This window comes from Dromaius novaehollandiae, chromosome 7, assembly GCF_036370855.1.
Source record: "Dromaius novaehollandiae isolate bDroNov1 chromosome 7, bDroNov1.hap1, whole genome shotgun sequence".
Lineage (NCBI taxonomy): Eukaryota > Metazoa > Chordata > Aves > Casuariiformes > Dromaiidae > Dromaius > Dromaius novaehollandiae.
The window spans coordinates 3,309,357-3,324,997 of NC_088104.1; the positions used below are offsets into that span (position 1 = coordinate 3,309,357).

The 15,641-nt window shown below is 37.0% G+C and overlaps 1 protein-coding gene across 1 annotated transcript in view; it reads right to left on the minus strand.

The window, feature by feature from the left end:
• Window positions 1–3,075: 3,075 nt before the first annotated feature.
• Window positions 3,076–15,641, minus strand: part of EPC2 (enhancer of polycomb homolog 2) — a 53,228-nt gene continuing 40,662 nt past the window's right edge. Inside the window, exons 11-14 of the mRNA XM_026097600.2 lie at window positions 9,541–9,677; window positions 7,856–8,015; window positions 5,736–6,069; window positions 3,076–4,351 (exon numbers count right to left, since the gene is read on the minus strand). Of these exons, the coding sequence (XP_025953385.2) occupies window positions 4,279–4,351; window positions 5,736–6,069; window positions 7,856–8,015; window positions 9,541–9,677 (704 nt within the window). The 3' untranslated portion in view covers window positions 3,076–4,278. The remainder of the gene's footprint in view (window positions 4,352–5,735; window positions 6,070–7,855; window positions 8,016–9,540; window positions 9,678–15,641) is intronic.

Here is a 15,641-nt window from a genome sequence, read left to right on the forward strand (position 1 = left end):
AATATTCCAAAACCTAAAAATAGAGAAAATAGGGAAGTAAGATTTGAAACTCTCTCTCCAAGTCAAATCTGAAAAGTCTGTTGAGATGACTATCCTGTGACATTTCTGCTGTTACCTACAAGGGAGCTGCAGATAGCTGAGGAAAATGGACCATCAGAGAAGGAAGAAAAGGCTCAAAGTCAGAGCCTCAGGACAAAAGGCTGCAGTAAGAAGTATCTTCTTTGCAAGGAAAAAAAAAAAAAAAGAAAAGAAAGAAAAAGTGCACACAGTCTATTCAAGAGGATTAAAGAAAAGTGATGGTTCTGTAAATAGAACAGGAAATTGTTTAGATGACGTTTTAAGAAGGAAAGAATCCTATACCAGAACTGGAAACAATATCGGTAAGTATTTTTTTTAACCTTTAATACTATTGTGCTGTAAGATCTGCTTTTGTGGTAGAGTGGGAAGGAATGAAAAGAACAGCAGAAGTCTCCTAATCATTCCAAACTGGCTCCAGGAAAATCTTTTTGGTTTGCATGAGGTTCAGCCAAGGACTGAAAAGTTCTCACACATACTGCTCAAGAGACAGAACAAGACCACTGAAAGTTCACAGCGTTAGATGTTTCAATGTTAGGCCAAACGTCTACAGACTGAAATCTACTCCAACTCCTGAGCTTTGCACCTTCCTCCCCTCCATCAGGGGGATCAGTACTTCAAACCAGAGAAAGTTAATTAAAAAAAAAAATCACATTGCCTACAATGAAGCTGAATTAGATATCTTCAGGGTTAATAATTGAAATGTTGTTCAATTTTACAGAATATGAATGAATCGCTGTTTTCTACAGTACCTGACGTTTAAAAGTAAGACTCTGCACATTACACTTAAGAGCACAATATGAACTGCTGTACATTAATTACTTTTAAAAATCCTGAGTATTCCCTAGTATATACTAAAAGAGAAATCACTACTCAAATTATATTGCAGATGTGCATTTTGTTCAAATAAGGAAATTCAGAAATATCAGATCCTCAATACACACCTTTAACACAGCACACACGAGTAACTCAATCATTGCTGTTCCTAACTGTATTTCAACACCAAGAGAAAGCGGAAGAGTTTCTAACAAGAATACGCCTGCATTCTTTTTTATTTTTGTAGAAGATTTCTATGGACTTCAGTATTATTCACCACTCTCCTTTTCTGGCACTTGAAGCAGAGAATTAATTTATTGCTAGAAATCCTTAAGAAGAGAATTATAGCCTGCTTTACAGGAAAGCTACATCATTACTAATCCTTTAAGTGAAACTCATTCAACATACAGCACACTTCCCGCATAGCCTTTGGAGTTTATTATAAAGAAATCCTTTTCTCCACCTGACGTTTTTCCACCATGTATTAAAAGTTAGAAGCTCTAGCTCAGATGAGAATTAGACTATACAAAAAATCAGTTACACAGCAATTTTAGAGACACTTTCAGTCCGATTTATAATGAAATTTATCCAGATTGGTTGTGAGAAGTCTATTCTGCAGAGCTCAATAGCTATATTTTAGTAAATGTACAGCTTTCAATCTTCAGAAGAAATGACTTCATACTTTTATTAAACTGCAACAGGGTTTGAGGTCTAAATTGGATAGAGAAGCAAGGTTATTTTTAATACATCAAAAAGGATAACTTCCCCCCCCCCCCCCTTTTCTCAGGCTCAGTTCTGCATCCAAGAAATTGATTCCTACTTCAGACTACATAAATCATATAGCCATTCACAGAAATAAATTTAGTTCTACAGAAAATCTTAAATAGACATGAAAAGATCATGTACCCGTAAAGAACTTATCAGATAGCGGTAATTCTGATAAAGGCACAATGCAGGAAGAGCGATGAATGGGTATGTATTTGCACAGATGCCTCTCCCTTGTGCAGACAACCCAAATCCCACCATCATGCCTTGCCTGACCAAGGCAGTTAACACTGAAGTGTCAAGGGTCTCCTTAATTATTCTCAATAGATATAGTCTAATATTAATCTCTCCTTGTGGACTTCATACAATTATTATGACTAGAAAATAAAACATCAGTTAAGCTAAAATACAATTAGCCATCTGACTTCCTGACAAACTCTTAGTATTTCTTTGCAAATGATTTAACTGTCAGAACTTACAACTTTCTGAACATAAGACAACATTTATACAAAACAGATTGAAAGCTCTTTATATAAATAGCTAAGAAGAGGAATGTGCTGATGGCATGGCACACAGACAAATGATACCTTTTTTGTTTAAAAAAAGATGCACAAATTATTCTTTTAGATGCTTTCAAGGGAAAAAAAACTCGCATTATTAGCTGTAGTCCAACTAAAACTGATCATCAGAACACAGCACAGATCTATGCATATGTCACCTCTCGATAGGACATGATTTCAGTTTGTTTCAAATCGCAGGAATGTAGTTGTAAGATATTCCTAAAGTAGAAAGAATTAATCTGCAATTTTCACGTTGTATCGTCCCCCATAACTGACCTGTGACCGAATAACAAGATAAAGTACATACTGCAGGAAGCAGATTTTCCAACTGAGAATAGTTGCAAGTAATTCTCTTCGGAAGTGCCCCAATTGTCTGTGTGTGCCCTTACTGTAGCATTTGATGCCTTGCAATCTGTATTTTCTAATGCCTTGTGAAGGTATCCAGCTCTTGGGGGTTGGACTAAACGATCTCCAGAGGTCCCTTCCAACCTCAAACAACCTATGATTCTAAGAAATACAGAAATATCATTCAAATTACAGGTAGCAAACCAAACCATGGAATATTCAAATGACTTGCCCATAGTAAAACCTTATTTTTTTTTTCTGCCAGAACAGGAAACTTGCCCTCATTGTAGTTATTTCCAAGTCTTGGGTCCTAACTACTGGACCATCCCTCCCCTGTTGAATACTGAAAGAGGCATTAAAGACAGGAAATAATCATGTTATTTCTCCAAAAGGTTTCAGTTGAAGTGTACATGCTTTAGTTAAAAAAAAAAAAATCATCAAAAGACTGCTAATATCTGCTAAAATTTACATTCAAATCATTTGCACATTGTGAAATAAACACATATGCAACATGTTCATGTTTTGATATGTATTTTTATTTCCCTGCAGTTTTCACTTATCAAGAACAAGTAACAGGGAAAGTTGTCTGAACTAGTGCATAAACAAACATTCTGAAACACCACTACACGTATCTAATTTACAAGAACCGTATAAAAAAAAGTCACTAAAACACTACACTACGAAGGTGTCCAACGCTTACAGTCAGACTTTTTCCAACCCGTTACTTGCCTTGTAGCCACAGGAAAACTCTCCAAAATTGAAAAGACAATCTTGCCACAACCCTCCCTCCCCACCCACCACCTGGGATGGCTCGATATCTAGACATCCAATAATTATTGCAATGATATATAATGCAATACATACCTGGTAAAATATCCTTTATGTGGTGTGTTACAGTTTTAAAGCCGGTTAAAATATGCAGTCTCCAGATAAAATGTAATCAGTTGAAAATTTTCTCATATCTGCACAATTTAATATGTGCTAGATGCATAATTTTCCTAGACAGTTTTTTTCCTGTGTAATTATTTTTTATAAACTGGTATTATAAATAGAAATATACATTCAAAATATATGGAAAAGTGAGTTACTACATTAAATTTGCATGTATCGATCCATCCCTTTCCCCTGCACAGTAATAGAAAATACTATTTTGCCTTGAACTTCATATTTGACAGTGAAATGCCACTAAAGTATTTACCAAAAAGTCCATCTAGTCAAATTGTGAAACAAAATGAACCAAGTGAAAACTTTACATTTCCTTTAGAAAAAAATTACAAGAATTTTGTTTCCTAGCTATGAATCTTTAACTTTTCTTTTTAGACACAAAGTTGGATTTATTTGTACAAGATACAAAATGTAAACATGGCAAAATAAATAGTTAAAACAAGTGATGCAGGATCCCATTTCATGCTCATGATCCCATTAAAGAATTATTTTTTAATCCATTCAGTTGCAAATTCAAGTGCAAAAGCATGATGATGAATATCTACTATTCAAGTAACAGAAATAATATTGATGATACAAATAAACTATTTTACAAGGTAGTGATTTTCCCAATTTTACAAAATTTACATTATATATCGACTTAATATACGATATAATGATAGTCCATTTAGGTCCATTTTAGTTCTCTGTGATCCACAGAGTGCTGTATTTTGCATTCAGTTGGAATATAAATAACTACACCATTAGCACAGGTTGAGACACTGGTTTGAGGTTATGTCACTTCCATTGCTACTGTTGTCTCTGCTATGCCATTTAAACCCAGTCGTTCTGGTTCATGGTTCTCTCTGCAATAGAAAAAAAAATATTCAATAATTACGGGTAGAACATTAGTAGTTCCTTACACAACTTTAATTATTTCTTACAGGCATTATGTATTTTTACAAAGCTGTTACGAGGATCAGGGACAAACCTTAACATATACAACAAACAGATAAAACAGATTTTTTTCTTTATAACTCGATACTGGCATTTAAGAACTGCTTTTACTCCACTAGTACTGCAACCCTTTCTATAAAATTATTAATAAAAATAGTCCAGTTCAATACTTAACTACAAATTATCAGCTTAAGTTATGGATAAGAGTATTAATAAGTCTCTTGAAAAAGCAAAGCCAAGACATGCTCCGATGACTTAGTATCAATTACCAATCACTCTGCTGGTGAGCAAGGCATGGTTCTAGCATGATTATTTTCTTCAGCTCTGTTTCAGCACTAGCACAAGAAATCTTAATTTCTTTCTAAATTTGTCATTACTATTCTCTATGCACAAGCATAAGACCTATTCAGCTAGGAGGAAGGTACTACTTTAAACAGTGACTTGAAATATCCCTCTGACCTAAGGGAAATAAGAGCTAATTGCACTAATGATGCAAAGGAATGTTTCAAGGTATGATTGCCATTTTAAAAATATCTTTTCCCCAATCTACACAGTGACTAAGTTATACATACAATTTTCCATCTCAAAAGCCCTTTTTAACATCTCAAAAAAAAAAAAAAATTCTTGTGGAACAATGAGTAAGCCACATTGACTACTGTTTTCTACTTTTCCAATTCACAAACAAATGTGACTTTCATAACATAATAAAATCCAAAGACCTTTAAAACAAAGCCCAAATATTGCAGTTTTCAGACAGCATTATCCAAGCACAAGCTCCTGCCACTCTTGTGTAATATCCATTAAGTATCCTGAAATGATAGTGCCTCGGCTGGTCGAAGGGAATAAACATAAAAATCTTTCATGGACGTGTGCCAGACTGCGTCTTACGATATGGGTACACAGAGCTCTGGAGAGAACATTTGCACAGCTTGACAGAATCTACTCGAAAGTGTTCCATGACAAGCGACAAATGAAAGCCATCAAAATGAAGCCAATTTACACAAAACTGAAGTTTACCAAAAGTAGTGTGCCCAATGTAAGTATAAATTATTTGGATGCTAATCTGCAAAAAAGACATCATTGCAGGAACTCTTACGGTTTATCATAGTCATGCTGAAGATGAGGTAACACCGCTACATGTTTTTGTGAGGTTGATGCTATGCTAGAAATCTCTCAGAAGAGGAAAATGCTTCAAGTAAGTGCTCTACTGTAGAGCTGGACATGTCTATGGAGACATTCGTGTAACACAGAGGTAACTCGAATTCTGCTGCAACTTGCTAGGTAGGCGCTTACCTCGCTATACTGCTGATGGCACTGCTCGGAGTTACCTTTGGCACTCTGTCCATACTGGCAGCAACTGTGGCAAGTTTTAAGGCTGTTGGCGACGGTGCTGAAGTCCTTGTATTGATATGCACATTGACTGGAGAAACAACACTGACATTGTTGAGATGCACTGCATTAGTCAGGCAAGAATTGTTCATGGGAAGCGTCTGAGGGCTGCTTGTGCATAATGCTGGAATTAAGTGGTTTGTGGTGGTGTGGCCGACTGTCCTTACAAGCTGTACAGTTGAAATCCCTGGGCTGGATGATAAAGCCATGTTGGTGGAGTACAAAGTTCTAGAGGTTCCTGTTACAAAACAAATACATTACCAATTAGAAAGAGAAAGAAAAGAAAAAACCTGTTACTTAATCCCAAAGCCACAGAGTCCCCTCAAGGGTAATGTTTTAATTACATATCACTGGAACTGTGCAAGAATCTGCTTTTTAAAGATTCAAAAACGTGAAATTTTAAAAACTTTTCCAGTTAACACCAGAATTCTTTCATAGCTTTTTTCATTCACAAAAACAGCAGAAAAAGAAATTGCTACTGTATCACAAAGAACATTTGTACCGTCCAACTTACTGCCCCTTTAAGGCACCTAAAATGAGGTGCCTTATTTCCCATAAAAGGGAATCAACTGTGAAACACCTTAGCTAGACAACCTCAGAGATGGACTGAGACAGAAGGAGCCAAATTCAGATGCTCCGAATCACTCTGAGTTCTGAGGACCAGTCTCCCTCAAAACACCAAAATTAGGGGTGTAAGACTAGGCAGTGTAGAGAATCCCTCTCGGCTTATGTTCCAATGCCCTGTTCGCACTCCTCAGTTTTAGGAAACTTCAGATTAAAATTCCAGCTTCAGATTGGGCACAGCATATATTTGAACCAGAGGTTCCCAAATTTTATTTTGGTATCCTAGCTATTCACTGCTCTGGTTCTGACCACAATGAAATTGGATACATTTTCCCAGTAATTTTTTATTTCTGCAAAAATTTGTTTTCAGCTGACTTGTAGAGAGTCTTTCTATCCTAAATGGCAATAGCTATCCTACATCATTCCCATTTACAGCTTTGGAACAGTCTAGTTTTACAAGGAAACATTGCAGTGGTTTTCATCAACCATAAAGCTGTGCACCATGTACCAACATGGCACACTAACGTACCTTTGCCTAATTTTGTACCCCTCAAGATATTACCCTCTCAGATATAACATAATGGAGAGTTATACATAGGTGTTTTTTTTTTTTTTTTTTTTTTTCCTTCCTTTCCTGGAACTGTTCTAGCATATTGATTTCATTCAGCTGTGTTTTTTTTCCCCTCTCCTCTATTCATTGCATTTTATCATTAAAACACCCTGGCAGAAGGTCTGTAAAACTAATCACATCATTAGCTGTTAAACAACAAATTACTGTAAAAGCTTATTTGTTATGGCAGTCAAATACCAAACAACACGTGTCTCAGTAACACAGCAACTACCCCAGCAGGCCTGGCATTACTGCCTGCTGACAGCGGAGTTTCAGGTGTGGGGGGGAGAGGGGGAAGGTAGCAAATGCCAGCGTGTATACTTTTGGTCTAATTTGGGAGGAATCTTAAATGCAATAAAATCTAATATTTAGAGCAATTCTTTTAATACCACTGTAAGTGCTTGATTTTTGTCCGAATACACAACTTCATAACCAAATAATGTAGTAACTTTCCTATTTGCCTTTCAGATAATAAAAAGTATTTAAGTGTATTTTTTTTAAACAAGCGGTGCTGTTTTTAATTATACATTCACACTGCTTCTAACATATCACTTACGTTTTTGACTGTACGATTGATTGCAACAGTTATATTGAAATATAGAGCCTACCAAAAAAGCCCAAAACCAACACTCTTCTAAGTGTAAAAGAGCACTCAGTAGTTTTATTATTGTACTAAGCTGAAAGCCATTGCAAAAAAAATCTTTTAAAGGGCTGTAACACACCAAGAAAAATATTTGAAACTATTACTACTTAATAAAAAATTCAAATACACTATATTAGAAGTCAGAAGTAAGAACAGTTCACACATTCTCAGCTCTGCACTAAACTATTAGTTTTAAGAAATCATCACCTGAAGGCTGGACAACACCATTAATATTGTTGTGGCTGGTGTTTTGTTCCTTCGTTACCTCACTGCGACTGGGAGCAGGTGCACTGACCACTGCCGATGCAGCAAAGTGGGCGCTGGCTGAATCAAGTGTTTTCGACATACAGTCAGAGGTGCTTGAGCCCTGTCGGGGGGGGAAGATGAAGAAGTTTTTCTTTGTAATTATGCAGGTACAGGACAAAATACCATGTTAGGATCAATATAGTGCAAAACTACCAGCAAATGAACAAATAGATTCATCTTCTAGAGCAGAAATATTTCCAGGTCAGAAGACTTAACACACATATCCTTCTCAAAAGTTGAAAATCAGCCTCCAACTAGATGCAGAGCCCCAGTTCAACCAGTCAGTGCAAATGGTATCTTAGAAGGGTATATCAATTTAATGCTGTGCTTGAGCAGTTTCCTCCAGGAAAATAACTATGACATAAGTTTCCTTCTCTCTCTTCTATGTCTGCTCAGCAAATGTTCTGCAACTGCAAGTCTAAAGAATTTGTGGTATTTACAGTATACGAGTACCCTATCAAGTAATTTTTGCCTAGCGTAATTGCCGACTTAATTCTGGAAGTTTACATCTTCTCATAGTCCAGGTAGCCTGACAGAATGTTACATACTGGTTTTAAAGTTCAACTATACACCCTGCAAGGACAAGTCATCTAATTGCTTCATTCTGCAGTTCCAGTTTATATTAGCTGAGAAAATGACTTCTCATAGATGTTCAAAGTCTCTTAAAAATTCAAAATTTGTCTGTTCTGTTTAAATATTGCAATTTTGTATTTTACATAAACTGAAATCAATAGCCACTAACACAGAAGGATTAACCAAAGAAAACACTGGCGGGAGGGAGGTACAGCACTAGCAACCAGACACAGAACACTCATAACATATGGAGGAAAAAAAAAAGCTCTCCTAGTAATAGATAACAGCTTCTAGATTTTCTCTGTAAGAAAATATCAGACAACTAAGCATGATGGAAAATGAATGCTCTTCCCTCACTAGGTGTTACGTAGGGAAAAATGTGATTCATTTAGAAAGTGTAGTACCACCACTGGCCACTACAAGGGGAAGAGAAAGGAATCTAAATACATAAGGCTATCTTTTTCCTCTCAGAAACTACCAACTTTTAGCACTCTTTCAAACTTTTGCTGAAAACAGAGCATATTACATTACATAAAGTAGTTTTAACAAACAAGTCTCCTTCAGAGCATGTCTACACAGGAGTATAAAAACAGTGATAATAGTATGTATTTACAGAGCATTGACTAATCCTGTGGACACCACTAATACTAAAACATGAAGCTTCCTACTCAACCTTAAGGTATATGTCATGGCTGCACTGAAAAAAAAATTTTTTTTTAAGAAGTAAAAAAAAGTTTTGATGTTGAACTGAAAATATTATCTCATTCTGCAAAGAAAGAAAAAGAAAAAGTATTCATAGTGGCCAGAGCAGAAATTACCTTGCAGGTACTATACAAACTGGAAAAAAAACATCTTGGCCAAAATCTATTCTATATTCACTCTAAAGTTCAATGTATTTATTGAAGTGTTACATTTGGCTTGTAACAGAGATGATAAACAGTCAGCAGAAGGGAAGGGAGCTTCTATCAAAGGAGGAGATAGAAACATATGAAAACATTTTAAATGTGCATTACCTGTGCTTTTGGATGCGTCTGTTGTGAGGAATGCTGAGATTGCTGTTTCTGCTGAAGCTGAGCAAGTTGTTGCCTCTGCATTTGAACTAACTGCTGTTGATGTGTCTGAAACTGTTCCTCTGTGATACCCCCTGTTACTATGGAAAAAGAAAGCAACGCCACTGTTAAATGGGTCTGCACAAGACAAAAACCTCTAAAACGCAAGCATGGACCGATGCTGGGTAACAAGGGGGTGAAAACAAGATACATTAGTTGTGTTTTAGATGCTTCCAAAGAGCTTCATAAATTCCTTTGTAAAGGACAGGTCAAGCTAAATTTCTTAGCTTTGTTTTTTAAGCATAAAAATCAACTTATAATAAAAGGATTCACAGCTGTCACTGCTTTTAAGAAGCTTCTGCCTTTGGTGTTCTTCTCTCTAGTAACTACGTCTGTCATTTTTGTTAATCATATGTCAAATGAAACTCTACCACGGCCACATCAACCAGGTAATGTCCTTTACAAAGCACTGCTTATTCAACAGCAAAACCTTACTTGTTTCTGAAAACGTGGAAAAGAATTTCTGTGTATCCTAGAAATCATAGCTGAGGAAGCAGCATGCTGATATGGTGAATTCAGCTGGGTTTCTTCTCTCGCTCCCCCAGCGAGCACCCTCAGTTCACTCCTGTACAACGTCCCTTCCTACAGAGTCTCTGATACCAGAGCTGGCTTTGCAAAGGAAGCATATGCCTGACATTCCCAAACCACCTATTTCAACAATATACTCAGACTGCGTCCTGTAGGTACTAGCATAAAGGGAATACCATTCGACATATTTAAGTAGTAAGCATAGAGCTATACACTAATCCTTACTTGAAAGGGAGGGAAACTAATACACAATGGCAAAACCAATCTTCAGATCTAAATCGTAATACATCTGCAAGTAACACAAAGCATTGCTTATGCTTGCTTAGCAAATCCAGTCTGACCTTACAACTTAAGTATCTCCTTCCTTCAAAAAAAATTTCACCTGAACAGTATTTTCTACCCTATTAAACTTATTTAAATGAAGCAGGAATTTAAGAGTGACATAAGGCATTTGCCCATTTGTGAGAATGTATGTTTGCAATCCCAGTAGCACCACACTCCCAGAAGGGAAGGGTGAAGTCAGAAAAGCTGTTCTCAATTCTGTTTTTACAAGAAACAGCACATACGAGAAATCAAAAATACTGTCAAATCTTTGATGTTAAACCTGAATTTTGTGCAGTCTATGCTAATCTGAGAACAAAGTTCTTTTATGAGCAAGTAAAAAGAGAATTCACTTTTCAAAGATTCACGTTTTCCCATTTTTCCCAAAGATTCCCATTCCCAATACATTTTAGCATTTTATTTTGAACTACATTTTTCAAACATTAAGCTGTCATTCATCTCAAATACCTATACTCTGCAGGAACACCATCTTGTCAAAAGACACCAAGGTAACAATAAAATAAAAAGTATTCTGTCCTTCAGGGTCTGTCTCATTCATTTATTAGACAGAATACTCATAGTTGTGCAGAAATTCCATTTCAAATAAATGCCAAAAGAAAGACTGATGGCTTAGAGTTCAGCACTGAAACTCCTCTACTGCTGCTACATTAAAACAGGCTTTAAATATACTAAAATGGGACTTAAAAAAAAAAAAAAAGCAATTTTTAAGTTCTGAGGTATCAAATTCCTAAATATATCTTTTGGTCTATTATAAAAATGTTTTAAAACATGCTTATATGGCAGGAAGAAATACCTAAAAAGCATTTAGCCGTAACTAGCTATTATTTGACTGCAATGGAACGGTATCGGTCTAGACTCAAAGCTGCTGTTCTATGAACTACACAGAGGCAGAGAACAGCCCCTGTATCAGCCCCTCCTCTAATTAAGGGCTAGCCTATGCCTCAGCTTCGTGTTTTCCGCCTCCCTTCCCTCTCAGTTTGACACAGACCATGGTGTCACCAAACCCTGTTTCAAGGTACAAGGAAGATTAGGGTAATAATTGCCTACTCCGCTTTCACATGTTTAAATCCTACCCAGTTCAGTACCTATCACCTGATAATTACTCAGGAGTCAGACTGAACTCAACTTTAGCCTGTTACAGAGCAGCAGATGTTAATTATCACATTTAAGTATCATTTGCTTCTGCCAAGGTAACTACTGAAGAGTCCTAGAGGAGATGACACTTCTACCACACCCCGAAGTAGTCTTTAAGGTCACTGTTAAGTGCAACTGTTCTAATGTTTCTTGCAAAAGGCTCTATTTACCAAAATTTTAGCTTCCAAGTTCAGAATCTTCCTAGTAGTATTTCAGTACAGTTAGACAAGAGGATAGCATAAAAAGTCAATGTGAAATTAATAGTCTTTTGGTCTCCGCTCCTAGATAGCTCTGGTTTAGATTACTGTGTCACTCCTCCCAGGATTTGAAGGCTTTAATCAAAGATCATCTTTCAGGCTGCCCCCAAATAATGTAGTTACCTCTACATTGTATTGCACTCTAGAAAAAAAAAATATCTCTATAAAAGGCAAAAGCTCACGCCATAAGCAAAATTCTTGAGAAGGCACCGGCTGCAGGTCTCCTCCGCACGGAGGGACACGGTAGCTGAACAGGCAACCACGTGAGCGAGTCCCTGGCGATGGCCGCTGAAGCGGACCAGGAGCCAAACACGACACACCGACCACAGCGTACAGCTCTAGAGCTTTTGCCTGAATCCTACTTCTACCTCCAGTCCCACAAGTGACCCGAGTTGCATTTGACATTCACTCTAGGAGTTAAGCCAGCCAGCTAAGGCTCAGCTTGCTGTCATAAGCCATCTTAGCTATCAAATTCCTGGTAACTTCTTCCTCCACCATTCATCCTAATCATCTCTTGTATCCCTATGGTCTGTCTGATTTTAGAGTGAACAGAGAATCCTTCCAAAGGTGTAATTCCCAAGGAGGCCAACTTGCTTTTCTAGACAGAGCATACAAGACTAGAAAAAACCTTACACAACTGATCAGAGGGGTCGGACTGTTTCAGAGACCTCATCTCGCTCAAGAGTTCCTCAAATTCAGTTCCCCCATCTTCACTTATTATAACAAGGGCAAGAGAACCATTTAGTTTGAAACAGTGGCTCTTTATTGATACACGGGTTCGGCACTCTCCAGGAAAGACCTGTCATACATTTATTTATTTTTATATAAAGCTTATTTTTCTGTCAGTACAGTGCCTAGCATTCGAGGAAACACCAAAACAGTTGCTTTCTTAATATAAGTGAAAATATAATGCAGAAGCTATTTTAAATATTCCTGTGCATTGAAAACTAGAGCAAGCTACTCCAAGTCTTCTCTAAGTTGAGGAAATAATCTTTCCAAAAATCAATTTACTTAAGTAGGTTACAGATAAATCTGTTACAAAATTAAGTGCTTTCAACAGTTATCTCCCAACCAGAGTCATGTTAGCAAACAGAGGGGCAGTACCTGTACTGACTTAATGCACAATCAGCCTTCGACCATCTCTTCTAAAATTCCCTATTTGCCAAGAAGCAAATCTAAAACAGCAGTGACTCTCGTTGCTATTTGGTGAATGATTTTGCTGGTATTGCATCTGATCCTTCACCAGAAGGACAGGATCTGTCCTGTAATCTAAATCTGAAGAGAAAAAGTCTTCCATAACCATACATTTCTCTGCATAATGTACTATTTTATAAAATACTGAGTGAATTCTGTTCTTGTCCAAATGCAATCTTCAGGGAGCTTTGCAGGACTTATACCACAGATTCCCAGGGTTACATATCAAATTCATGTATCTATTTTTTTTCCATTATAGTTTCTCCCATCACTAAAATGTGTATTTCTCTACCTTTTCCTTTAGTTCTCTTTCCCTAACAGCACAAATCCTAACGTACATGAGTGCTATTCCATGTGTTTTTATCACCTGTGTAACAGGTAGCACCAGCAGTTCAGTTTTTTTTATTCTTGTTGACTGGATTTCTTGAATCAATGTGTAAATGCTGGCACTTCTTGATGTCTACACAGTTCCCTGTCTAAGGGAAGGGCACCCTTTCACTGAACGTACCACTTAAACATTGTTCTCATTTTTAATTTCTTTTTGTGCCATCAGTCCTCTAGCCAAGGAAGTTCTCCTCCACTGGTGTTTTTCTTCTTCATTTGTAGTAAAGCCAGGCACAGAGATTTCACAAATCTCTCCAACTTTTTTTCTTTCACTTAGTTACCATACTGCTATAGAACAACACACCAGCTTCCATCCCAAGATATTCCCCTAACTCTTTAGGCAGACATCATCCTCAGAAGAAATCCAGCCTTTCCAAAACAGCACAAGTCCTGAAGGCCCTCAAAATTTTACATTTAACTAATCATACCTCATTCATTCAAACAGAAATCCTGGCATATTACTTGCTTTCATTATATAAAGAGCTATCAGCAACTTCTTTGTTCCTCACAGCTTTCTTTTTCCTCCATGTCCGTAACTCTGACAACCAGCAGTCACCTCCCTTTCCTGCATCTGCTCCAAGCACAAATCTCTTGACTCCTAACAACCATCCCGTCACACAGAACTGCCCCTCTCTGCTACAGGTGCAACACTCCAGCCATCTACATTCCTCACAAAAACTTATAAAAATATCATCAGTGACCATTATGGCTGCTCCCTCTATACATTAGAAAGTGTTCTTGTGCAAAAGCTTTCACGAGAGAGAATATAAAAGGTTGCAATGACTATAGTTAAAAATAAATTGTGCTAAAAATAAACCATGTGTAAAAAAATATTAGGCTGTAAGAAATATTCTGTGCATATGTCAGTGCTATACTGATGTTATGAAATGTTAATGATTAATCTTTTAAAACTATAATTCAAAGAAAATTGCTTTTGTCTTCAGGAAATTTAATTTCTATACATGAATTTCTACACAGGTTTGTTATTAAATTCCCAATCTTGCAACTGACTTTAAAGAGACACACCGTTATACATCCATACAAAGTTAATTACAGGATTCAGGATCAGCCTATTATCTAATTATCCTGTTTTACAATACCAAGTTCTACACACACAAGAGTGGGAGAATATTCAGATGCCTGTTGATGCTTAGTAATAGGTGTCTTCTGGCATATCCCCAGTTAATCAGCATTTAAAGCACTGTACATTCTTTTACTAGTACAAAAAAGTTACAACATTAAAAATTATGTAATTAAAGCTAATACATGAAGCAAGTGATGTAAGATTGCTCACTTAAGCTTTTTTGGTTCTGGGAGGTTTGATTCCAACTTCAGTGCAACTTCTATATCCAAATCTCAAAAAAAAAAAAAAAAAAAAAAAAAAAAGAGGGAAGGTCTAAAGAGATCGGAATAGTATTGCATAGATTTTATATTCGTGTGAAGATAGCACAAGAGCATTTTCTTTTATTTTATAAAGCCATCTGTCTCTCAACTGCTGTCTTGCTCATCTGGAGCAATTGGTTCATAAATCTGAATGGCAAAAGACAGCTGGGCTTGCTATGCAGAGTTAGAGATCACCTTTAAAAGGAACAAAAAATCTCCCATCACTCTTAATCTATGGCTGTTGATTTTGTGACAATCCTTACAGCACACCCAGCTAGATTTGACTCTTACCTAAAGCACTGCCTTCGACTGCTAACATTTACATTATACTTCCTAAATGCACAACTGTGGTAGACATACCACAGCTTTAGTGTCAGACCATACAGAAACAAATAATGAATAATTACCCATGTGTAAATAGAAAAAGCATTATGCTTAATAAATTATGCTTACAGTGGTCTACAATACAGCCCACAAATATTCCATCATATAATTTATACATATCAAATTGGAGTCCGATGAATAGCAGCATCTATTCGGATTATGCTTTATTACCCGCCCCTCCCTGTTCCCCTGGGATGACTTGGTAAGTCATTGCCTTGACCACTTCCAGTTCCCCTCTGCGCTGCTGGTGACTCAGCCCACGAGCGAGGAGCGTGGATTATGGAATATACTGTAACCCTCGGCCACCAAACACATGGTTTTCTTGGGGCAAATAACTGCTTTAATATGGGTCAGTGTGGACCGTGGGGCTGATAAGCATTTTCTGCTTTGAGCGCCTGA